The 25162-nt window shown below is 37.8% G+C and overlaps 2 protein-coding genes across 9 annotated transcripts in view; one reads left to right on the top strand and one right to left on the bottom strand.

The window, feature by feature from the left end:
• LOC128627135 (uncharacterized) overlaps positions 1-25162 on the bottom strand; it is an 87786-nt gene that overhangs the window by 16288 nt on the left and 46336 nt on the right. For 6 of the 7 annotated variants that reach the window (XR_008391243.1, XR_008391244.1, XR_008391245.1 and 3 more), the window contains one exon: positions 15294-15372. The exons of the other annotated variant lie outside the window; for it this stretch is intronic. Coding sequence is in view for 1 of the 6 variants with exons in the window: in XM_053663581.1 (XP_053519556.1) it covers positions 15299-15372 (74 nt within the window). In the remaining 5 variants the exon portion in view is untranslated. The remainder of the gene's footprint in view (positions 1-15293; positions 15373-25162) is intronic. 7 annotated transcript variants of the gene reach the window in all.
• KIAA0825 (KIAA0825 ortholog) overlaps positions 1-25162 on the top strand; it is a 412101-nt gene that overhangs the window by 352778 nt on the left and 34161 nt on the right. The gene's annotated exons all lie outside the window — the stretch shown is intronic.

Here is a 25162-nt window from a genome sequence, read left to right as displayed (position 1 = left end):
CGCACCTGCCCAAACCTCACTGAGCGTTCAGCAGTTTTTGACTAAAAACGGTATGACCCTATGCCCTACCATCCCTATTCAACTAATCTCTCCCAAGCTATGTTTTTTGTTGTTGTTTCCTCAGATGAAAAAAAAGTCATCAGAGGGAAGTGTTTTGCCGATGTGGAACAAGTAAAATAAAAAATGTGAGAAGCAATAAAGGCATCAAAATCGATGAGTTCAAAAACTGTTTGGAGCAGTGGGAAAAAAATCTCAATAGGTGTATTGCATCAAATGGAAAGTACTTTGAAGGTGACTAAAGTTTAAACATGTAAGAATAAATACACAGTTTTTTATAAATAAATTCTGGGTTTTGGGGGATCCTTACGTGTGTCTACTTAGGGTCAAATGAACCAGCTGATCTATCAATATAATTTCAAAGTGACAGAATAATGTTAAGGTGATATATTAGGGGTGCTGGACCAGCCTAAACACAGCATGCTGGGATAGACTCTTTCAGATGGGACAACAGACTTGTCTTCCCTAAATACACCAAGATCACAATACAGGAGCCCAGTATGCGGTTGGGAGGAGGAACTGATATCATGAATGCCAGTCTGGACATTGAATCTGCAGTCCCAGGAGTCATTTCAATGGAAATATCTTGAGTTGAAAATACAGGTTTAGAGCTTATCAGGGAGATCAGGGATGTGAGAGTCCTCAAGGATGCCTAGATGGTTGTTTGGCAGGATGTGATGAGAAAGTCAAAGAAGGGTTTGTAGAGTTAAGAGTAGGGGACTAGGACTGGGTGGAAGAGGAGCTGGAGGGACTGATCGGACAGGGAAGTGGACAACCAGGAGAGAAAGGAAGCAAGAAGGAAGAGAGTTTCATGAAAAAACAAGCATTCATCAGTTCAAATGCCAGAGATTAGATTAGGACTAAAAAAGTACATTGAGTTCAGTTAGGTAAACAAAGTGACCACAAGAAAAGGCATTTAACAGTGAGGCCCACCTTTTTCAAAAAGCTTAAGAAGCAAAAAGTCAAGGTACCAAGTAATGGGAGATAAGGTAGAGAGGATAACCAATAAAGCAATAACTAGAATGATATATCAAATGGCTTTTAGGAAGTTTAATCAGGGAAAATGGAAGACACACAGAATACAAATAGACTATTTAAGCAAATGACATTAGCAATAATAAAAATAGAAGGAACTTTAATTACTAAATCTTTCTTTCCGTCTTCATCTTATATTTAGCTCCAGACATATATCTACATTCTTTGTCAATATTTCAGCTAATCCGTTATTTTATTTTATTTTATTTTATTTTATTTTTTAAATATTTTATTTATTTATTTTTTGAGAGAGGGGAAGGGAAGGAGAAAGAGTGGGAGAGAAATATCAATGTATGGTTGCCTCTCATGCGTCCCCTGCTGGGAACTGGCCTGCAACCCAGGCATGTGCCCTGACTGGGAATCAAACCACGATACTGTGGTTCACGGGCCCGCACTCAATCCACTGAGCTACGCCAGCCAGGGCTGTTTTTTTTAAATATTTGACTCTTTACAACACCACACTCCATGTGAGGTCAAATCTTCCCTGTTCTGTGCTACCTTGGGGGGATCCCTTGCCTCCACTCCCAAATCAGTGGTGTCCCCTCACCCTGCTCGCACCAGTGTGTCCTCTCTGTGTAAAATGCACCCTTTGGAGGGACATTTCTGGGTCATTAGCACTAGGCCCATTTTCTTATGATTTCCATTGGTTTCTGCCCTTGTTTCCTCTCGACTGCCATTCTAACCCTCCTTTTCAATTTCCTTCACTGTCATCCCACTGTGGTTTGATTTCCTGCATATTTGTCACTTGTGGCCTTCTACAACTAGAAAAGTTGTCTTTCTGAAATCCCCCGCTTTTAGTTTCTTCTTCTTTGACATTGTTTACCTATTTTATTTCATTAATGAATTCCTCAATAGAAAAATAGAAGCCAGTTAATTTTGCTGTAACTTTTTTATTTAGATCGCCCTCCTCTTGCTCAAATATTGTATTTCATGCATATAATTCAAAATATTGTGGTGATTTTTCTTTTTTTAAATTTATTTATTTTTCAAGTACAGTTTTCTGTCTATTTCTCCCATCCCAGCCCACCCCACCCCATGCTCCCCACCTCCCTCCTATTTCCACCCCCCTTAGTTATTGTCCCTGTGTCCTTTATACTTGTTCCCCAAAATCCCTCCCCTTTTTCCCCTTAAATTCCCTCCCCTCTCCCCTCTGGTTGCTGTCCCCCTGTTCTCTATTTCAGTGTTTTTGTTTTTATTTTGCTTGCTTGTTTGTTTTGTTGTTTAGCTTCCTGTTAAAGGTGAGATCATATGGTATTTGTCTTTCAACACCTGGCTTATTTCACTCAGCATAATGCTTTCCAGTTCCATCCATGTTTTTACAAAAGGTAGTAGCTCCTTCTTTATGCTGTGTAGAATTCCATTGTGTAATATTTACCATAATTTTTTGATCCATTCATTTACTGACAGGCACCTAGGTTGCTTCCAACTCTTGGCTATTGTAAATTGTGCTGCTATGAACATTGGGGTGCATAGGTTCTTTGAGATTGGTGTTTTAGGGTTCTTAAGATATAATCCTAGCAGTGGAATTGCTGGGTCAAAAGGCAGGTCGATTTTTATTTTTCTGAGAAAATTCCATACTGTTTTCCATAATGGTTGTACCAGTCTGCAATCCCACCAACAGTGAACTAGGGCCCCCTTTTCCCCACAACCTCTCCAACATTTTTTGTTTGTTGCTTTGTTTATGATAGCCATCCTGACTGCTGTAAAGTGGTATCTCATTGTGGTTTTAATTTGCATCTCTCTGATAGCTAACGATATTGAGCATCTCTTCATGTGTCTCTGGATCTTCTGTATGTCCTCTTTGGAGAAGTGTCTGTTCAAGTCCTTTTCCCATTTTTTAATTGGGTTAGTTGTCTTCTTAGAGTGCAGTCATGTTAGTTCCTTGTATATTTTGGAGATTAAACCTTTGTCTGAGGTATCATTGGCAAATATGTTTTCCCATACAGTTGGTTGTCTTTTAAATTTAATACTGTTTTCTTTAGCCACGTAGAAGCTTTTTATTTTGATGAGATCCAATTTGTTTATTCTTTCCTTTATATTCCTTGCTCTAGGGGACATATCAATAAAAATATTGTAATTTTTCTTTGTCAAAAGTCAGGCGAGGCCCTCACATAAATTTAGGCAAATGAGTTTGACTGGAAATTATCTGAAGCATACTTAAACTCAGTAACTTGTCACAGTTGCTTAAGGATTTACTATTATCTTTCCATTGAATTGAGACATTTTAACTCCTAGACTGCTAAAATAGTTTTCTAGGTCACTAGGAGCCATTAGGACATCAGTCAGTGTTATGTTTGCAAAGAAGAATTTAAAAAATGAGGTTTGATTAAGACAAGAGTAAAGATGGTCCAGGCCCAGAGAATCTCTCAGAGAGCAAGCCTGGGGGTCACTGGAGTGGAGGGCTCTGGGCAGTGAAGCTCAGCAGTATCACTGGGTGTCTAATTAGGGGAAGAGGCTGGAGGAGAAGGAAAGTGATGCTAATCAGCAAAGGATGTTGAAGTGAGACGAGGCTCAAATGAAAATGAACTTCTCTTATATCATAGGTTTGCCTCAATGAGTAAAAGTCTATTTTGAAGAGGTTCCATTTTTTCCCCTGTGGGGTTAATTTCTATTTCTTTTCAGATATATCCCTGATTACTTAATAAGGGAAGGGAAAGTCTCACCTTTATAAAGCCCCTCTTCTCCACACATCACATTAGTTGCAGGGAAGACTGTAGGAGACATACTTTATTCCTTCACTGATTTTGCATATATTCATTCACTCATTAAAAAGTAGTGAGAGTGTGCTGGGTACTTTGGCACTTTGTATAGAATGACAAGCAAGACAGACACAGTTCTATTCAGTTCTGAAACAAGCAGAAAGTCAGCCACAGTCCCGCACAGGTGCCGTGATCAGAGAAGTGCAGGTGCCGCTGGAAACACAGAGGAAGGAGACTGAATCCAGGTTCGGGGCAACAGCAGAGACATCACAGCAAGAAAGCTATTTCAGAATTAAAAGGATCCAAGTTGGCCGGGCAAACCTGGAGGGAGGGGCAGGAAAGTGCAGACAGAGAAGCAAAGTAGTATTTCAAACGGGAAAACAGCTCCATTATCACTCAAGGTGAGAAAGACCACTGTACTTTTACATACGTGAACAATGCTGTCTGGGGCGGGAAAGCAGAGTTGAAAGGTTAAGCAGGTAAAAAGTAAGTCTGGGCCCCCGTCATAAAGCACTTATGTGTGTGGCGCAAAGTATTTATTTTATAATGAGGAGACTATAGGAAAATCCATTGAGATGGGAAAATGACTTAACCAGGTTTGCTTTGTAGCATTCTAGCTGAAAAGAGGAGATGGGATAAGAAGGTGTGGGAAAGATTGGAGATTGCAATACCGATTTGTAAGTCACTATGGCAGTGATTCTAGCCATAGATATTGGTGGCCTAAATTAAGTTAGCAGCAGAGGGGATTAATTCAGGAGATATTTGGTAAATAAAATAGGAGTTGGTGGTTTATCAGACAAAAAGAAAAAAAAAAAGAAAATTATGATGCTGAAATGTCTCTTTGGACCAGCAGTCCATAAATGGTGCTGCTGTTCACTGAGACAGGTAACACCAGAGAAAATGGCTTTTGTGGGAAGAAACACTGGGATTCCTAGTAAAATTTCAGATTAAAAAAATAGGACACTCAGAGACAGAAGCCAGTGTCATAGATCTGGGGGGTCATCAGCATATAAATGGCAACTGAATGTGGGGGATAGGCTGATCGAGGCCAAGAGTGCACGTCTGTAGTTGAACATATAATTGTGTATTACTTGTTTAATATCTGTCTTCATGACAACTCAGTGAAAGTTATTACACTGTGTCTGTTCAGTAGCTCCAAGCATAGTCCCTTGCCTATAGTCGACAAGAATTTTTGAATGAATGAAAAAATATCTGTGAAGTCCATAGTCAATTACCAAGCAATGTACAGTGTATGGAATTAACATTGATTATAACCAGACACACATAGACTTGCCCCAATACCCTATTAGGAGCTACATTTTATGCCTCCTTTCTGAAATGCATGGGTCAAAATTTGGTTTTGACTAGTTCATTACATGAGAATGTTAATATCATCTATACAGCATACTGAGAGCGGGCACTGGAGTCAAACAGGGGTCTCAGTTTTCTTACCTATGCAATGGAGATAACAGTACCTAGTTCAGAGAGCTATTGATAAATGATATACATAATATACTTTACATAGCAATCTGGACCATAGAAGTACCTAATGTTATTAATATTCATATTAATTTTATTATACAGTGATATCACCACCCAATTTATAATTTATATTTAATATCAAGTGCTCATATAACAATTATTAATTATTAATATTAATCAATACTATTGTTAATTGTGCTTAAAATTTTGTTGAGGTGGAAGTTCTCTGTGGTGTTTCTACCTATCTGGTGATAACTTTTGTCCCAGATTACCTTTTCAATGATGTTTGCATTTCAAAAATGTTTGCATAGCAATGAGCCTCGGAAGGTAGAGGAAGTGACTCCCTCGGGCAGAGAGCGGATTTACTGCTTTACCAGTACTGTAATAAAGATAATGGCTCCCTCAGAGGCAAGGTTAGGTAAGTTTCCTAGCAGCTCCCAGATAAGCCCGGGTTTCCGAAATGTGAGTTCTTGGCTGCAACACAAACCCACTGTGTCTGCAGCATCTACATGGGCTGTTCTGCACTGCCTTGTGGGACCTGAGGGGCAAGGGTAACCAAGAGGAATGTGAAGCTGATGTTTCTCATGGTGCGTTGAGTTATTAAAGTCTTTGCCTCTTTCCTATTTGTGAAACTATGGCAGGCCATCTTGTTAGCGTGTATGGAGGGGAAAATCTCAGACCCTTCACTTTTCTAAATCAAGTAGTCTCTTCAGTGTAACTTTATACATTATAAAGCCTTGATGCACTTGTTTTTTAAGGCACTACCTCTCAGTCTTAACACTGCATACTTTTAATAATTCCAGTTATGTACAATACATAAACAGGAGTGCAAGAGGAAAGATTATTTATTTTCACTTTGAAGATTTCAATCTTTCAGCTTACTTGATTGGGAAAAGTTTGAGAAACATAAGAATACTTTGTGTTTAAAATTGTATCATTTCAGCCACAAATCTATGGGGCACAGATGTGTGTAGTACAAATCCTTGCTATCTAATAAATATTAAACATTGCAAGAACACATTCAAATCACCCAAGAATATTTGCAGTATTGACAGCAATCATATGTGTTAATGCAGAGTAATGACCATGTGTTTATTTATTTCTATACCAGGTGCTCTCTCTCATCTAGGTTCTCAGTGTTTATTCAGGAATGGGCACATAATTTCTAACAAGACAGCAATTTTTACTTGGGTACATGTGTGCCTGTGCCTGCATGTATGTGTATGTATGTGTAAAAGACATGGTCACATCTCACAGTATAGTTAGGGATTAACTTTGTAGAAAACATGATGCTCTAGGAATTAAGATGAAGAAGCTCCATTTGGATCAAATGTGAGCAGATGAGATTCAGTAGAGAACAGTGATTGTAAACAACAACAACAAAAGAGAAGCAAGTAAGAGGTAGGTCTTACTTGAATAATCCTAGACAAAAATGAGACAGAAGGAGAAGTAAAACATTTCGTGCGCGTTAATGGAGGAATCTGGAGACACAGTACAGGGTGGGGAGAAATATGGCCTTGAGCAAGCAAGACTTTGATGGCAAGGACCACTAACCACATGAAAGGAGGAATTCACCATAATGCAGACAGGTAATTTCGGAGTCCAAGAACATTAGGTCTCCCAACACCAAAAGACACTGGTAACTCGCGCTAGTAAAAGAAGAAGTAACTACCAAGAATTTGGTAAACCAAAATGTCTATGATATGGGAAAATTGTTTATGCATTTGAACCACTGAAAGCAAGAAAAAGCATTCTAGTGTTCTTAGTGAAACCACAGGTGACACCTTCTGTAACAGTGGTGAAACCTGAGCTAAAGTAAATGAACAAGAAACTATACTAATAGTTTTTCTAAATGGGATGTTGTTTGAAAGTTTAGTTGGGGCATCTATCTCCTGGCTAAAGTTTGGACAATGAGATGGAAAAAATAATCCACAAAGAAGGATGGAGAGATTGGAAGTTAGGAGCCAGGTTTTGATCTTTACTGACAGTATTTTTCTCTATTCTATCTTTGGGTGGTGGTAAACAAGATAGGGTGATAATAAAAATAGCTTAGTTTTGGAGACTTGGCCAAAAGCTAAATCACTATCATATTTAAAATAACTAAAGTGACAGGCATTCTTTTACTTGTACACTACATCTTTGTTTATTATTTTGCTAGATAAAGCCTCTTGGCATTAAACTGCAGGCAAAGCTGTTAACAGAGAAATGCAAATCCACACCCTGGACTTAAGTTTTTAATATAGTTTCCTCTTTGATCTACTGCATCTCTGAATTTAATTATGAGGTCTAACTTGATGCCCTGCCATTGTATCTTTTGCTCTCTTGCTCTTTTTCATAGTTTTTAATAAAGAGGAATTTTCTGTTTCTTTTAAAGCAAGCTCATTTTTCGCTAGTTCATTGAAAGTTGTCGCCTTCTACTTCATGTTGCTCCTTGGGTCCTTTTATTCTTTGTCTCCTGAACTGACACAATTACCATCTCTACATTCTGCAAATATAACCTGCAGAGTGGGTTTCCTAGGAATATAATTTTCAAAAGTGCCAGACATAAGAATGACTCTAAAGCCATTTGATGAGTTCTCTGTTACATCTCCTCATTTGCTTCCTGCCCAAAGAGATTTTTGATTTCTGCCTGGAACATTCTTATCAGCTTAAAGGTATGCAGCATCATTATGTTATGAATATTTTTTTCTGTGGCAGCAAGTGCACTAACCTTGAATGAAGCAGTTGCTAATCATGTTGCACTAAGCAAATAAAAGTCAGAACCGACCTAATCTTGCTTGCCTAATATCAGTTTCTGCAGACTTCAAGTGTAATGTTCTAATCACTGGCGCAAAACAGCCAATTAATTTGCTTTCCCTACGTGTTTTTACTGGCCAAGATGCATGGGGGAGCAGTGCGTTTGGTTATAATCATGCTCCACAAAGATGGGAAATGTTCCCTTTGAGCTTCCAATCATTAGGCCAGCTGAAGTGAAGACAAGCCCATTGACAAGTGAGAATGGCAATAATTTATTTTCTATTGATGGGTTGTGACAAATCATGTCGAAGCAGTGGCTGCATACTGTGGGGCTCCGCTAAGGAAGACTGTGATGGGCAAAGATGAAACCCTTCACAGCTCATTTAGTCCAAATGTAGCCACCTGGGTGGTGAATCAGTTCAACATACCAGCCCAGGCATTCCAGCACAAAATTAGATCGCTAACAGGCAGGCCATATAGGGGTTCCTACAAGGCATTAATCAACAGGGTTGAGCTGTCAAAATGCAGAGTCTGGAATTAAAAAACACCAAAAGGATAAAAATGTGGCAATGCTGTCAAAAAAATCAAGAACGTGATTCCTACTATAGGATTCTAACTACCATTAAAAAAGCTTAGGAGAACAGTGCATTATAAAGGGGTAAAGAAAGGCATTAACCCTGTGGAAAACTTCCCTAAGATTTTTATAAATGTTAATTAGTAAAGCAGCATGAAGATTCATGTAAGCACGAACATATGCCCTTTCAGCGTATTACTGACAGGTCAGGTTGCATATAAGTCCTTCTTACCTCCCTACAGCATAGTTCATCTCTTATTTAAATTTCTTTTCTACCCGAACCCACTGGTATGCAGAGTGTTTGATGTCTCACGCTGCTTCTGAATATAGACACTTCAAACTCGGCAGAATTCTCGGGCTAGCACAGCTGATTTTCTGAATACTTTTTTTGGTAGAAGAGAGATTCCTTGCATCTGAAGGTGTGAACTCTTCCTCTGTGTGGTTGTGTGTGTGTGTGTGTGTGTGTGTGTGTGTATGAGACAGAAATATTAAATTTTATCAATATCCTTTTAGGAGCTCATTATCTGTTTTCATTTTAGAAAAAATATTCGTGCCATAAACAAATTCAAACAACCGGACTTTCTGAAACTAACCAAATTTTCACTCCTTAAAAAACACTTTCAAAAGTCCTATTGCATAAAAACGTGGAGTCTAAATCTTGAGGAATTGCTTACCAAGCCCCACAGGAGCATCTCTCAAAGTGTGGTCTATTGACCACACACCTTAGAATGATCTAGAGTACTCATGGAAAATGCACATGCAGAGACCTACTGCAGACAAATCCTAGATGGGCCTGAGAAATGAAATTTTAATGGGATACCCAGGGTAGTTCTGAATGTACAGTGAAACTGGGAGAAACATTTCTTATATGAATAAGCTCTAGTCCATTTTCAAGTACAATATAAACTCTTGCTTCTTTCCACTGCAAACACACCCCCCCCCTTGGACAACCTGTACTCCCTTTGTTGATAAGCTAATATTTTTACATTTCCATACCTTTGATCATATTATGCCTTTCATATGCCCAAGCCCCATCTTTCCCATCCTCTGAGAGTCAACTCAAATGCTTCATCCTAATGTGATACCTTCTCCATTACTCCTATCTAGATGTGAATACTCTGGCCTCCCTGCTATCCTAGCCATTTGTACCTTTTATAGCATTACCACCTCTGTCTTTTATTCCAGTTACCTATACATGTGCTTCATCTCCCAGTTAGGAGCTCATTCACTATTTGAGGTCATATCTTGTACATATGCTTATACCTCATTCATTTAAACTCATGACCTCATGGCTTATATATACTAGATGTCTCTCAAATTGAACTACTGAATAATAGGTATTAACTCAAATCCAGGCTTTATACCTTTAAAGGTATCTCTCATTCACAGAGATAAGTGTTCTCTCTCACTGTGTACTCAGAATTCTCATTAGAATCTTTAGTGGGTTCCCCACAGCAAAAATACCTGAGGGCTGTTATTTTGTTGGTTGGTTGATTTTACTTAACTGCCGTTTGTCCATGAAATGTTATTCTCCTTTAGATTTTCTAAATTAGCTTTAATGATATTTTCTTTGAAAGAATATTTGTTAATATTTTAAGTCCTTAGCTGAAACAGATATATAAAGCATATTAATTATGCTGGAAAAGAAATTACATTATAGTATGCTACTACAAGCCATTTGTTTTGTATTTCAGATGTTCATTTTATAAAAATAGGAACTACATGGCCTTAAATATTTATAGCTGTGTACAATAATTAACTAGCAGTTGAATGGCTATGGTTGTTTATGCCTAAATTGATTTAAACTAATATCATGCACCACAATATAGCAGAAAATATAGGAGCTATGGTTTGGATTTCCATGAGCTAAGGAGTAAGTTCAGGCTGATTGTACGCTGAAGATGTGTGGGTTTTTGTTTTTTTTTTTTTTGAGCATCCCTATATTCTTTAAAGTAGTGTGTCTAATAAATCCATGTTGTAATTGTTTCTATGACCCCGTTTTACTTTGATACTGCTCCATGTGTAGGCACCACAAAAACAGGTAAAGAATGTTTGCAGGATACTTGAGAATATTATACTTGAAAAAATGAAATAATTCAAGCCAGTGTGAACCAAACCTGTTCTAGTCATAATAATAGTCCTTTATCTACCTCATTCTTTAATTACAGACACTCTAGATGAGGAGCAAGAGTTGAGGAGATACCTCTCACTTTCCTTCAGGGCCAAAGATAACTAGGGCAGACTAGAGCCAGGGTGGGGCTGCTTGGAAAAGTTCTAAAGGCCTGGGAGAGTATGCTGTTAAAAAGAAGATGATATGTAAGCTTTCTTCTCTCCGACACCTTGGGTTCTTTTCAGACTGATATAAAAAGTGCTTTCTGGGACCACACATTTCATAAAGTTTCTATCACAGCTTAGTAGTCATCTCAGTGGGTTTTGCTTCAACTCAGTTGATAATTACAATAAAACAGAGAATGATATTGCATTTTTATTTGTATTAGACTTCTTGGCCATGGGCACCTAGGGAGCCCCTGGATATAACTAAAACCAAATTAGGAGAAAAGAACATTGCTGATTCAATTTCTGAATTGGAGAATAAAACAAACATAATAATCTCTGAAATAAAAACATAAAATCACTTCAAAATAAATAACTACCTTTAAAATGATACTGCCTTTGAGATATGCCCTCCACTTCCCCAACCAAAAAAGAATAGCAATATGGTATTTTCTAAAATACATCCAATTTGATCCTCTGCTAATTCTTCCATTTCACTCCTTTAAAACTATTTTCACAAACATCACATGTCACGTGGGGACATGAGGAGTGAAAGCTGAGTCCACAAAGGGTTGACGAGACTCTACAGAGAGGCCTGAAGGAGTATGATAGGTAAGCACTGACAAAGGGAAAGAGATGAGAATCAGTCAGGCTCTTGCTCTGAGTTTCAGGAAGCCTCTGACTGGGGCATTGAACAAAAAGTTCTTAACATTGACTTCATGATATTCATGATACAAGAATTAGAAGAACTCAAAGAAGATAATAAAACTAAAACTACTTCAGGCAGGCTTCTTTGAAGAAGCCACAGAACACAAACAAGAGACAGACATTCCGAAGGTTTCCTATGTGCTCTATCAGCACAAAGAAATCAACCTATGCATGAAAGTGGGAAAAAAGAATATTATAGTCAAAAGGCATATGAAGAATATACATCTGAAGAATACCACAGAAAAAAATTTCCCAGTCTTAATAAAGTTAGAGACAACATGACCTTTTGAAAATGATCAAGAGAGTTTAAAAAATGATACAATAAAATAATATAAGATTAAAGTTGAGCTAGAAAACTCAGAAAAAAAGCAGAAACTAGAAATCATTATAGAAATGAAAGCCCCACTGAAGGCAAAAGAATTAAAATCTTGTTCCTGGAAACAAAGCCATGGAGGTCAGAATTGAGAGATAAAACCAAACCAAATTAGGAAAAAAGACAATGTGAAAAATATTACATAGATGATAGATAAGGCAGAAAGACAAGGGAGGACAATTAAAAATACTTTTTAAAAAGAAAATAGCAAAGCAAATGCAACAGAAAATTAATATATAGGAAAAATTTCCTTAAGAAAGATTTAATCTGTACAGGGCAAGGGCCCATTTATTTGACACAAAGTGAATACAAAATAACGAACACCAAAACATATGGTAGTACAATTTCTGGTTTTTAAGGATAAAATTATATGGGCATACTAGTGGAAAAAGTAAGTTATATAAAAGGGGGAAATCATGTGTGTCTTAAATTTCTTCAAAGCAGCACAATGTCAGAGAAAAGCAGGCCATGCTGTGTGTTTTACAGGTCATGAAAATATGATCTAAGAATGTTATTCAAAGACAAGTTACTTTTCAAATATGAGGACAATATTCTCAAGCAGGTAAGAGTTTAGGGATTATAGCACCTATGATGATTATTATTATCAAGAGATGAATCAAAGTAAAACACTATATAAAATATTTAAGATTAAACAATCATGAGAATCTTGTTATGAATGTTGTAACTCTTGAGGGTACAGAAAGGATTCTGTGTGCACAGCACACGCAGGGGCCACTGAGGGGTGGAAGGGAAGGGAAGGGGCACCTGAAAACATCAGCTGTTGGAGGCACTAACTTAAGCTACTTTTAGTTCTTTCATGGTATTTTGTTCCTATATTTAAATAAAATTTTAAGGAATTCCAACAACTCAGTGAAGAGAGGTTTCTTGGAAGTCCAATCATTTTCTTTCATTTTTCCCTTTGATTTGTTATTTACTGTTAGAGTTAACAGTTGTAGAATTATTTAATTAAAAATTTTTCTGTCTCTTTCTTTTTGTACAGACACTTATGCCTGGTAAGACATTCCCCAAATATTAAAGTTACTTCTAGATTGTGAGAGGTCAAGTGACTGTTACCCGCCCTCTGGAGATAGGAGCTTATACATAATTCTATAAAGTTTAAGTATCCAAAAAAAGATATGAATTAAATACTGAGAAAACTGGAGCATCTTTCTGACATTTCCTTTTGTATATTCTTCCTTTTTATTTATTCCTAAAAAAAGAGGGGCGAAAACCAATCAGAGCAGCACAATGTTAATCTGTGTAGAAATACAGAGGAAGCCAGAGAGCCCCGGCTGGTGTGGCTCGGTGGACTGCCTGCTGCCCTGCCTGGGAACAGAAAGGCCTCCAGGCGCTGATGTTTCTCTCCTTCTTCTTTTCCCTCCCTGCCCCCTTTCTAAGAATAAATAAGTAAAGTCTTTAAAAAACAAAGGAAGCTAAAGAAGGTTGTTTTTCCATAGAAAAGCTTATCATTTAATTTGATGGCCTTTAGTTTTTTGCATTGAGATGCTAACTTTGTGTAACAGAAAAAGATTTGCAAAAAATGAAATTGTGATATCTTTGGAAAGCTCTCTTATTCCCTGTCCAAGCAAACTGGTAATGTTTTATTTGGGAATTAATCAAGGTATAAGGCAACATCTTGGGGAGCTACATTAATTTGAGCCTGAAAGGAAAAATGTCTATTTGCACTCTTTATTTTACCTTAAGAATATATTTTAGTGTATGTCTCAAGTCATTATTTCAGTTTAAAGGAGATCCTTGACTGAATTGGCAATTATCAAAGAAGTAGAGATTTGTCGTATTTGCATAATTCACATTGCCCCAATAACATAAGTGAATGATTTGATTTTCATACTGTGGCCTAGATTTTTAAAACAATTTGTTAATACTGTAAAAATCCTTTTAAGATGAATCTGTTAAGTTGTTCACAGATTAGCTAGTTATCCAAATGTTTTGTTTATAATTAGACAGTTTGATCTTTTTTTTTCCTAAATATACTGTCATGTTTGTGGGATTCTGATTGCATAGTTCAAGGGGGTTCACTCTGTTTTTTATCATTTTCATGGTAGAAGCTAAAATTATGAAGATTATGATAGTTCATGACTGTCAAAGCTCCCAGCTTGCCATGTTACTTCTTAAAATGTGTTTTAAAAGACAGGATGATGGAAGGAATCAGTAGTTACCCAGATTTACTTGCGTAAAATACATGGGAGAAAGATGAAGAACTGTGTTTAATATGATGGATAACTTAGTATTTGCACAAATCAGATACAGAAGCATCTGTTAAATGGGCAGGCTTCCACTTCATTTGTGATCTAGTTTAATTTTTTAGAGTAAATTTAAACATCTGATCACTCTCTATATGTCTTTACCCAGTGTATGTCTTCAGTTAATTGCAGAATTCAAAATGCTTTCTTAAAATCATGAATTTTTATCTATTAAAATGAATCATATGTGTTATAATCACAAAGATGATCATTCACAGTGGAGACTATTACTACTTCTTAAGTAGATAATAACAAATTGCTCACTGTAGTTGCTTTTACAACTCTTAGTTTTGTATGTTATTTTGTCCTCCAAGGTAAAATGACAGAGTGAGCATATTGCATAAAAACCAAGATCATCACTCTTTCACTGCCTATCATCCTGTTTATGCTTAACCAAGCATTTATTTATTAGTTCTTAATGGTAAGGGCTACAAGGTTAGTACACCTGAGAGAAAAATCTGTAAGACAGGCTTTTTAATTAATCACTAGGAGGGTTCAGGAAGGTCTCGCTGTTTCCGTAAACTGAAGCATTTATGCACCCTGTTCCAAGTGTTGATCATAAGACTATACTTTGAGGGATCATTTCTATAGTTCATTACCAAGTGTTGATCATGAAAACAGCAGGTGTGCTTTACTTCTCTAAGTTTCTCTACTCCCACTAGGAATAATGAATCCTTTACACGTTTCTCTGTGTGTATACATAGATACCACGGCTAAAACTAGGGCCCTGTTTGCCTGAGGACAGAGACAGTTCTAAGGAAACAGAACAGTAGAACCAATATTTTAGAAATGATACTACAATGCCACCCAATGTGCTCTGAATTCAGGATCACCAGCTCAGGACGAAAGACCCTGAGACAGAGTAATCAAGAGCAACAGACCCCAATAGTCAGGAGTTACCCTACCCAGCACCGTCTGCGGCCAGTCACATCAGCTGGAGCATTGTTCCGTTTGGTTCATTTACTAAGTTTACAAACAAAACCTGCAGTATAACTTGCAGTAGTACTTCAGGTAAAATTGTAACTTAATTGACAGTTATGTCCTGGGTCACTGGGTGCAATAGGAATAGATAAAATGACAACAAGTCTCACCGTAGTTATAAGTCTATTTGGGAACCAACACTTTCCTCTTTCGTCCTTGGTATCTGCTTTGGCGTTTCCACAGAAGCCTCTGTGGACAGAAGAAAAAAGTGTTGCAGATTTAATAGCCTGTTTCTTCTATCTCTAGCTAAGCCCCTGACATTGGCAGAGGGTACCACACTGCTGGCATAATTTATCTTTTAAACTCAGGAAAGTTTATTCCTTAAGCCCAGCACTTGTAAATAGTGCACAGAGACATGCCCTCTGCCTGTGTGCATGTGCCTCAAATGTGGCCAGGACTTCTAATCCTCCACACACTCCCCTGTCACGTGTCTCTTCTTCCTCTCCTCCATCCATCTCTCCCCATTTCTACAATCCTTACATTCACAGTTTATTGCAAGAAATGCCACAAACAGTAGACTGTCACTGTTCAGAATCTATGTAGGTGCTTAGCACACTCCTGGTAATGCTAAGAGCAAGGCTTTGGGCACAAGGCCCTACTGCATTTCATTAGAAAAAGGCACCTTCCTCCTTGGTGGCTGCAGCTTCCTGGCCTGGTCTATACGGCCCTGGAACCTCTGAGTCACCTCAGAGCCTCAAGCACTTGCCCTCTCCACTTCAACCAAATAAACTCCACTTTTTAAAAATGATTTTATTTATTTTTAGAGAAAGGAGAAGGGAGGGAGAAAGAGAAGGAGAGAAACATCAATGTGTGGCTGCATCTCACATGTCCCCAACTGGGGACCTGGCCTGCAACCCAGGCATGTGCCCTGACCAGAAATCAGACTGGTGACCCTCTGGTTTGCAGGCTGGCACTCAATCCACTGAGCCATGCCAGCCAGGGTACAACTCCACTTTTTATGGTTTATATAGCATGCATTCGCAAATACTTTTATGCAGATGCTCCTACAGTTTAATTAAAAAAAAAAAACCTGTCTCTAAAATTCAAAGACCTTAATCACTTAAGGTCTTTTTGTATGTGTTTAAATTCTACATTTCTGGGAAAATAGTGGCTCTGAAGAGCAGTGGAAGTGTGATCTGTAAGTGGGGAATATGATTGGGGAGAAAAATCAAGAAGAGGAGGTTTATAAAAGGGAACACAAAGACAAGGAATTGGAGTAGGAGATACTAATTGTGCTGGTGTGGGAACTTTTTTCTTTATGGGTTGGTTTAGTTTGGTAAATGGCAGAAGGAGAGGTGTGACTTTATCCAGTTTGCAGGCCAGTGGTCATGAGTTCGAGCGTTAGTTCCGTTTTGCCTGGACTGCTGCACCCTGGCAGAGGAGACTGTGGCAGCCTGAAAGCAACCCTCCAGCAAAGAGGCAGGGCTGGCCACTGGTGTTCAGGATGTGAGGCCCGTGGGCACACTTCCAGCAGCATCTGACACCCTTGTCATTTAGTTTATCCATCAATAAAACCACTAAATAGTCATGCAGCCACATCCTGTTGAAGAGGAAAAGGATTGAAGAAGAGAGCTATGCATTGATGACTATGTCTGGTAACTAAATTTGTCTAAGGTGTTAAAAATAATGGTCAGACCTTTAAAGGTTAATTTTATACAACTTTGTGTTACATGGGACTATAGTATTTGCATGTCTTTATTGTTGATTCTCAAATATTTCAAATTGGATGAAAATTTTTTAAGTTTTTGGTAGTATATTTTATGTTCTAGCTTGATAATATAAAGTCATCAATCCAAAATATATATTAGAATTTATTGGATATTTAATAGAAATCATTGATGATATATTTATGTATTCATTTGTTTATGCTTTATCTTGTTTAGAAGAGGATTTAAGATGATAATTATATATATGCCCTAGATTATAACTCAGATTCTTTCATAGGGAAAAGAATTCTAACTGGAATTTAGAAAATCAGTTGAAAGAAACTCAATTTAATCAACACAGAGCAGAAAGATTATTGATTTGTACTCAGACAGAAATGGGCATAAATTTTATCTCCGCTGTTTTGCCCTGTGAATTTGAATCATTTCATCTCTCAGAATTTTAGCATTTTTATCTCTAATCTAGAAGATATGATGAGACCCCACTGAGCTATGCTGAAGAGCTGGTGGACTGAAACACAGGCAGTACCCCAGTGCCTGGCATATGATACACACTTAGGTGATATTAGCTTGGACCCAGATGAATATATGGCCAAAACTACAAAACAGAATTGATTAAATGTTACATTTTGTCATGTACACATTAAATATGAATGAGTTGAGAGTTGCTGATAGCTGCAGTAACAAGTAAAGATTTTGTAGAAATTCATAAGGGTCCAGCTACACGGGGATGATTAAGAGAGTGTTGTACTTAGGGTACTGAAGCTGCTGTAACAATCTACCACAAACCAGGTGGCCCATAAACATCACTTATTTCTCACAGTTCTGAAGGCTGGAAGTCCAAGATCATGGCACCAACAGATCTGGTGTCTGGTGAAAACCCACTTCCTGGTTCATAGACAAGTGTCTTCTCACTGTGTCCTCACATGGCAGATGGGACAAGAGAGTTCTCTGGGATTTCTTTTTTTAAGGATAGTAACCCCACTCCTGAGGGCTCTGTCTCTATGAGCTGATCGCTTCCGCAAGTTCCCACCTCCAGTACATTCACATCGGGGATTATGTTTAGGCATATGAATTCTGGGACCATGCAAACCTTCAGTCTTTAGCACACAGGGATAAGATGAAACCTTGCTAGGCAAAAGAACAAGAGCAGAAACTACTCCTCCATAAAGGAGCCGTGGCAAGGCAGGAGGCAGTGAGGCCAATCAGCCCCAGGTTATCTGGCCATGGTCTGGCAGTGACGGAGGGAAGGTGGCAGGGCACTGTTTGGCCACTGACCGTTCACTTTGTTTTGAAGTTCTAGGACTTGAGGTAACTAGATGTCTGAGACTATGTACCCCACATAGCTGGAGATAAGGTCAGACATTCTGAAGAGGACACAGATTTGGAGGTCATCTATTCTTCCTTTAAGTGTTCTGAACTCTTTATCTAGTAGATTGCTTGTCTCCACTTTGTTTAGTGTTTTTTTTCCTTGAGTTTTGTCCTACCTTTTCATGGACCATGTTTTTTCATCTCATCACTTTGGCTATCTCCCTGTGTTTGTTTTTATGTATTAGGTAGATCTTGTAGGTCTCCCAGGCTTGGCAGAGTGAGCTTATGTAAAAGGTGTCCAATGGGGCCCCACTGGTACCATCTTCCTGGTCACCTGAGCCAGGTGTCCCAGGGGTGACCCCAGTGTGGGTTGTCCATCCCCTCCTGTTGTAGTCAGGCTCTAATTGCTGTTGGCCCATCAGTGGTCAGGAGGGGCCTTGGGCTCTTTGGCTGTCTGACACCAGTGGCTCAGCTGTTGCTTGGGAGTTGATGCTGACACCACAGAGCAGGAGTCACTGAGGCCAAGTCTACCCTTTGGCTGTCATTTGTGGAGCTGATTGGTGCTCTGGTGTGACCTCAGGTCAGCAAATGGGCATAATGAGTCTGGAGCCTCTTGGTAAGGGCTCTGTTTTAAGCCAAGATCAGCCTCTGCTTATGCTGGCCTAGGAACCACAAGGTAGGAGCTACAAAGTGATATGCAGTTTGTTTCTGCTTGTTCTGGGCTTGGAGATGCTTGGGAGAGGCTATTCTGTATCCAAGACTGGCTACCACTTGTCCTGGGCTTGTGGCCTTATAGTTGAAGCTATGTGCCAGGCCAGGACTGGCTGCCACTTATTTCAGGCTTCTCCAAACAGATAACTCCTGGGAGTTAAAATGAAGTTGAGACTCATCTCCACTTGTGCTTGGCTTGAGGCCTTTTATCAAGAGCTACAAGTCATGCCAAGGACAGTTGCAGCTTGTTTGGCATTTGTGAACCTTTGAGAGATTTTAGGAACACCAGCAGCATGAGCCAGGGAAGGCTGCTTGTGTGGAGAAGTTGCTTCATGCAAGAGAGTTTGGCGGGACAGGTTCTCAGGTAGTTACCAGTGTGGGGCAAAAGATGTTAGCCAGGTTAAGGGAGGGCATAGATTTGGCTCCCCCTGCACTGAACAAGCTAGATGAATGCAGAGTGCAACAAATGAACAATGGTGCATGCTAGTGCTCCTGTCCTCAAAGAGAGTTGTCCTTGTGCCTCCAGCCCTTGCCCTGAAGTAGGTCAGTTTAGTTCCTCCCCATATGTCCGTCCCTGGGGCTTTATTAGCTGCTGGTCCTGTACTGGAACTTAGAGTGTGTAAGTCTGTGTGTGGGCCTTTTAAGAACAGCATCTCGGTCTCTTATAGCTTTCATGTTTCTAAGATGCAGTCCCTCTGGTTTTCACAGCCGGATGTTCTGAGGGCTACTCTCCTACACTGGTGTCCCAAGCTGGACAGCCCAGTGCAAGGCTGTGACCCCTAGATCCTCAGGAGGGACCTCTGCAGCTGAAATATCCCTCCCAATTCTTAACCACCACACTGTGAATGTGTGACCTGCCCTTCTGCATCTCTGCCCCTCCTACCAGCCTCAAGAGGGCTTCTCCTTTATGACCTTAGTTATTGGATTCTGGTCCAGCTAGTCTTTCAGGTAGTTCTCATTGGTGGTTGTTCTATAATTTAGTCATAATTTTGATGTGATTGTGGGAGGAGGTGAGAATAATATACTTACACCACCATCCTGACCAAAAGTTCTATATGTGTTACACTTTTATACAATAGGCAGGGCAGTAGGTTTGTTTATAACATGTCAGTACAAACACATGAGCAATGCTTTGCACTAGGACATTATTGATGACCATGAAGTCACTTGGTGATTTTTCATCTCTGTTGTAATTCTTTGGAGCACTGTTGTGTGTACGCAGTCCACTGTTGACGGAAATGTCTGAAATGTTGTTATACGGTGCCTGACTGTGTATGAGCTCTTAGATGAGTGCCTGGCATATTTTAAGTCTGACATAAGTATTTGCTATTGAATAAGTACAGAATACAAAGAATTGAAAGAGTAGTATGCATAATGACTAAGTGTGTAAATAGAGGCAGACTGGGTTTGAACCCCAGCTCTGCAATTTACTAGTTATGTGACTTTGGACCAATTACTTAACCTTTCTGGGCCTCAGCCTTCAGCTATAAAATGTGGATATACTACTATTTCATAGCTGTAAAGATTGAAACAATCACTACATATCAAGTTATTAGTAAGTATTTAATAATTAATAGCCATTATTATTAGCTCCGTGGATTAGCCATGCAGCATTCTGATCACTAGGGATCAAAGGCACCATCCCATTTTACACTTCATACAAGCAAAGAGAGGACTCTCCTGGGTCCTGGCAGCTTATTTCCCATCCTTAACTCTTCACAGTTAGAAGCAGGGTGAAAGGATCACCTTTCTCTCACCGAGGCCTGCTCAGATTTCCTCTCTAAGACCTCCCCTTTTCTGGGGAGATTGTGTGTATTGGCCTCACCCTTCAGGTATACCTCTCAAATCATTTGGTGGGGAGCATTCTCTTAGAGTAGAAACCATATATAACCACCTGAATTAGTGCTCACGTAACATAATTTAAGCATAATAAAAATGAAGATCATACAGTCATGAGCAGAGGAGAGGGAGAAGGAACTTTGTTATAGGAGTTTAAGGATCATGGTTCTGAAAGATCTCTTCTTTAAAAGCAGAGGCATGCAGGTAAGCCCACTCTGCATCTAGAAGGTCTGGCAATAGGTTGTTATGACAAAGAGTTGGGGGCTTTTCAAGTCAGGGACAGTGTACCCAAGGAGAAAGAAATCTTGTTATAGGTGAATCCTAAACTCCGCTCTATCTGCCCAGAACCACCATTTATTGTACTTATGTCCCCTGTATGTATGGCGGGTAGCTCCAGCCTAATTTAATCTGTCAGACAAACATTCTGCCACCAGCACACACAAAGGTAGTTGAGAAAAATTCTTGTCGATTAGATAAAGAACTGCCTTTGTATCCCAATCATTAGGATGCATCGACTTCCAGATGTTGTGCAATCAGCAAGTGTCCATATGAAGATACTTCAAATACTCATTTTCTCAAAATAACAATCTATAAAACATAAATAGTAAATTTCTTCTTACCATAAAAGAAAATTAGATTATCAGAAACAGAGGCTATAAATCATATGTGATATGTCTGGACTTTTTATGTACCATAATAACTAATCACTTGGCTATCAGGGCACTGAGGAAATTATAATAAATTATATTTTGTGGGGTATGCACCACATGAATGAAGCCAAGAATATTATAGAATGACCTTCACCTTGGGTGATGTCATAGAAAAAATGATGCTGCCCTAATAACTTCATAGGGTTAATTAGTTTTGGAGAACACACAAGAGGCAGCGATGTCCTAGAGCTTTTTTATTTTCTTTCCCATGGGAAGTTGAGCTAATAAAAATGAGAAAAACATTTCAAGTAGCTAAGTAAGAAAGAAGAGTTGCACAGAGTTAGAAGGAAATGCATTAGTACTGTCCCCTCACAGGGCCTAGTTCTCTTTTCTGTCAGCTGCAAATCTTATTCTTTTTCTTGTGCATTTTTTCCATCAATTTGGAAACCTTTCAAATGACCATTGTTTCCAAAACCTACTCTGACAATGGATTTTTAAAGAATTTTCTGATGAACATGAATTCATTTAATCAGATAGGGACCTCTTCAGATAGGGAGACATTTATCTGTATAAAATTTGCAGCTTTGTTTAGTCTGGCCACTTGGCTCCCCAGTGCGGGTGGAGGTAAAGTTTCCACAGTTATGCTGATTTCAGATGAATGGGTTTGCTGGTGTCAAAGACAGGCTGCGGCCCTCCACTGGCATCTGGGGTACAGGGAGGCTAATTCTTCTGAATAGAGCCATTGATGATTACATTTCGGGAAATTTAATCATAGAGTAATTAGGCTTTAATTCTTACAAAAACTTACAATTAATTGGACCTTTTATACAACTTTTTGTTTGATTTAAAGTACCATGTAGGTTAGTTGTAGAAACTTAATTTAAATATGGGTTTAATTGGAATTGTTTTATGATTTTAATGAGTCTTAAAAGTCTTTTGATGAGCAGCCTGTATAATTATGGTATTTAAAATGATTGAGTAAATGCATACTTTTATAATTTACCTTTCAGGAAACTGTATTTTTATGGAGGCTATTTTTTGCATGATGAATTGTTTCATTTTATGTTCAGCTTTGTGGGAATGGTTGTTTAGTCCTGTCTCTAATCACCCAAATGTTTTCTCTTTAAAATGAAATTAAAATTTCACAGAATCAAAAGCATCAGGCAGTAGCCCGACACTATAGTTAAATGTAATCACAGACATATTTTTGTTTTTACTTTAAAGGAGACTGAATTACTGCTAAAACCTTCAACTGGGGATTCAGTTTTCCTACGTAATCAGACACAAACAAGTTACCTGAAGACAGCTCTTTTCCTATAGAAAAAAAACTGATTTTAGGCAAGTGACTTGAACTGTTGAAAAAAATGAAATGCAGTATTGAGTTATCAACTTTTTAATGTGATGTCCAAACAAATGAGTACTTTTAATAAACATAAACATTCTTAAATTAGAAAAGAAAGGAAAGCATTAGATACTTTCTTTTGAGTCGGTCCTCTTCTTACCTATACTAAATCAGATAACTACTATTTGAAAATTTTCTGCTGATTAGAAAAAATAATGGTGTATTAAGTAATATTAAGACACATGGTTTTGTTTTCCATTTTTAATGATATTATGTTCTGTCCTTCAATTTATAGTTTAGGTCAAATTATTTACATGTGCTTGAAAATCAATCAGTGCAGTTTACCATATCAAAGAGTATATATAGGACTAAAACCATATGGTCATTGCAATAGGGGTAGAAAAACATTTCACAAAATCATCTTGTGATAAAAGCTCTCAGCAAACTAGAAATAGAAGTGAACTTACTCAACTTGATTAAGAGCCCCTATGAAAAATATACAGCTAACATCATACTCAAAGATGTCTTTTATTTAACACTTACTGAAGGTCCTAGCCAGTGCAATAAGACCAGCAGAGAAAATAAAAGGAATGTAAATAAGAAATGGAGAAGTAAAACTATCCTTATTTGCATATTACATGATTATACAGGTAGAAAACCCTAAGGATTCCATAAAATAGCTATTAAATATATGAATAAATTTAGGAAAATTGCAGTATACAAAGTCAAAATAAAAGCTGGCACTTCTATATATTAGTAACAAACAAGTGACAATAAAAGTTGTTTCAAACTCCGTTTAAAATAACAAAAATACTAAGGAATAAATTTAATGGAAGATATGCAAGACCTCAACACTTAAAACTATAAAATATTGCAAAGGATAAATAATGGAAAATAAAGAACTAAATAAATGAGAGCTACTATGTTCATGGGCAGAGGACTCGGTATTTTTGTGATGGCAATCTTCCCCAAACTAATCTTTAAATTCCATGCAATCTCAATCAAAATCCAAGCATGATGCTTTGAGGAAACTGATTACATGATTTAAAATTTATACTAAAAGGTAAAAGACAATTTTGAAAAACGAGGACAAAATTGAAGAAGTTATATTGCCTGATTTGAATACTTACTATATGGGTACAAATCAAGACATTGTAAAATTGGCATAAGAATAGGTATAAATGAAAATAAATTACAATAGTCCAGAAATTATCCCACTCTTTCATGGTCAATTTATCTTTAAGAACTATATCAAAGTATTTCAATGGAGGAAAATAGTCTTCAACATATGGCACTACAACTAGATACCTGTATGGGGAAAAATGTTAGCCTTGACCTTTACCTCATACCTTCCACAAAGATTAACTCAACATGAATCTCAAGCTTAAGTAAGAAAATGTAAACTATTAAACATAGAAGAGAAAATCTTTGTGACACTAGGTTAGGCAAAACTTTGTTAAATAGGACATAAGAAGCACAAACTATAAAAAGAAGAAATGAAGTTAAAATGAATTCTCATCAAGATAAAAAACTTTTCTTTTTTCAAAAGACACAATACAAAAAGGCATGCCAAGTCGAATGAAATTTTTATAGAACACTTCTCACAAAAAGCTTGAATCAAGAATATATAATGAACTTACAACTTAGTAAGGAAAAGACAATTCCATTTTTATAGGAGAGTTAAGATTTAAAGAGCACCTCACAAAAGATGTTATACAAATGGGCAATAAAAATAAGGTAAAGATATTCACCATCACTAGTTATTAAGGAAGTGTAAATTACAACCAGAGTGAATTACCTAAATGGCTAAAATTAACAAGACTGACAATAATAAGTGTTGTTATGGATATGGAGTAAGTAGAAATTCCATACACTGCTGTTAGGAATAAAAAATAGTACAGCCACTTTGGAAAACAGCCTGAAAATACTTCACAAAGTTAAACATGCATTTATCACAGAAACCAACAATTTAACTCCTGTGTATTTTACCCAAGTGAAGTAAAAACACATGTCCACACAAAGATGTGGTTGCAAATGTTCATAACAGTATTATTCAAAACAGCCAAAAAAGGATGCAACACATATATCCGTCAACTCTTCAGTGTATAAATAAACTGTGGTGTATCCCTACTATGAAATACTACTCAGCAATAAAAAGGAACAAAGTATTAGTAATTCAAAAACATAAATCTCAAAAATATGGTAAGTGAATAAATTGAAAACAAAAGACTAGGTACCGCATGATTCCAATAACATAAAATTCTAGAAAAAGAAAAACTATGACATAAAGTAGATTAAATGACTGTCTAGAACCAGAATTGGGAAATGTCATTGAGAGCAAAGAGTCATGAGAAAACTTTTTAGGATAAGGAAACTCTTGCAGATTGTTTGTAGAGTTTAAATCATTTTAATTCAATTGTACAAAATTAACAACTGTTCACTTAAAATTTATGAATTTCACT

This window comes from Artibeus jamaicensis, unplaced genomic scaffold (genome assembly GCF_021234435.1).
Source record: "Artibeus jamaicensis isolate MK-2021 breed Jamaican fruit bat unplaced genomic scaffold, CSHL_Jam_final contig_3214, whole genome shotgun sequence".
In the NCBI taxonomy this organism is placed as follows: Eukaryota; Metazoa; Chordata; class Mammalia; order Chiroptera; family Phyllostomidae; genus Artibeus; species Artibeus jamaicensis.
The sequence above is the reverse complement of the archived record's forward strand: the minus strand, read 5'-3'. Positions and strand labels throughout refer to the sequence as shown.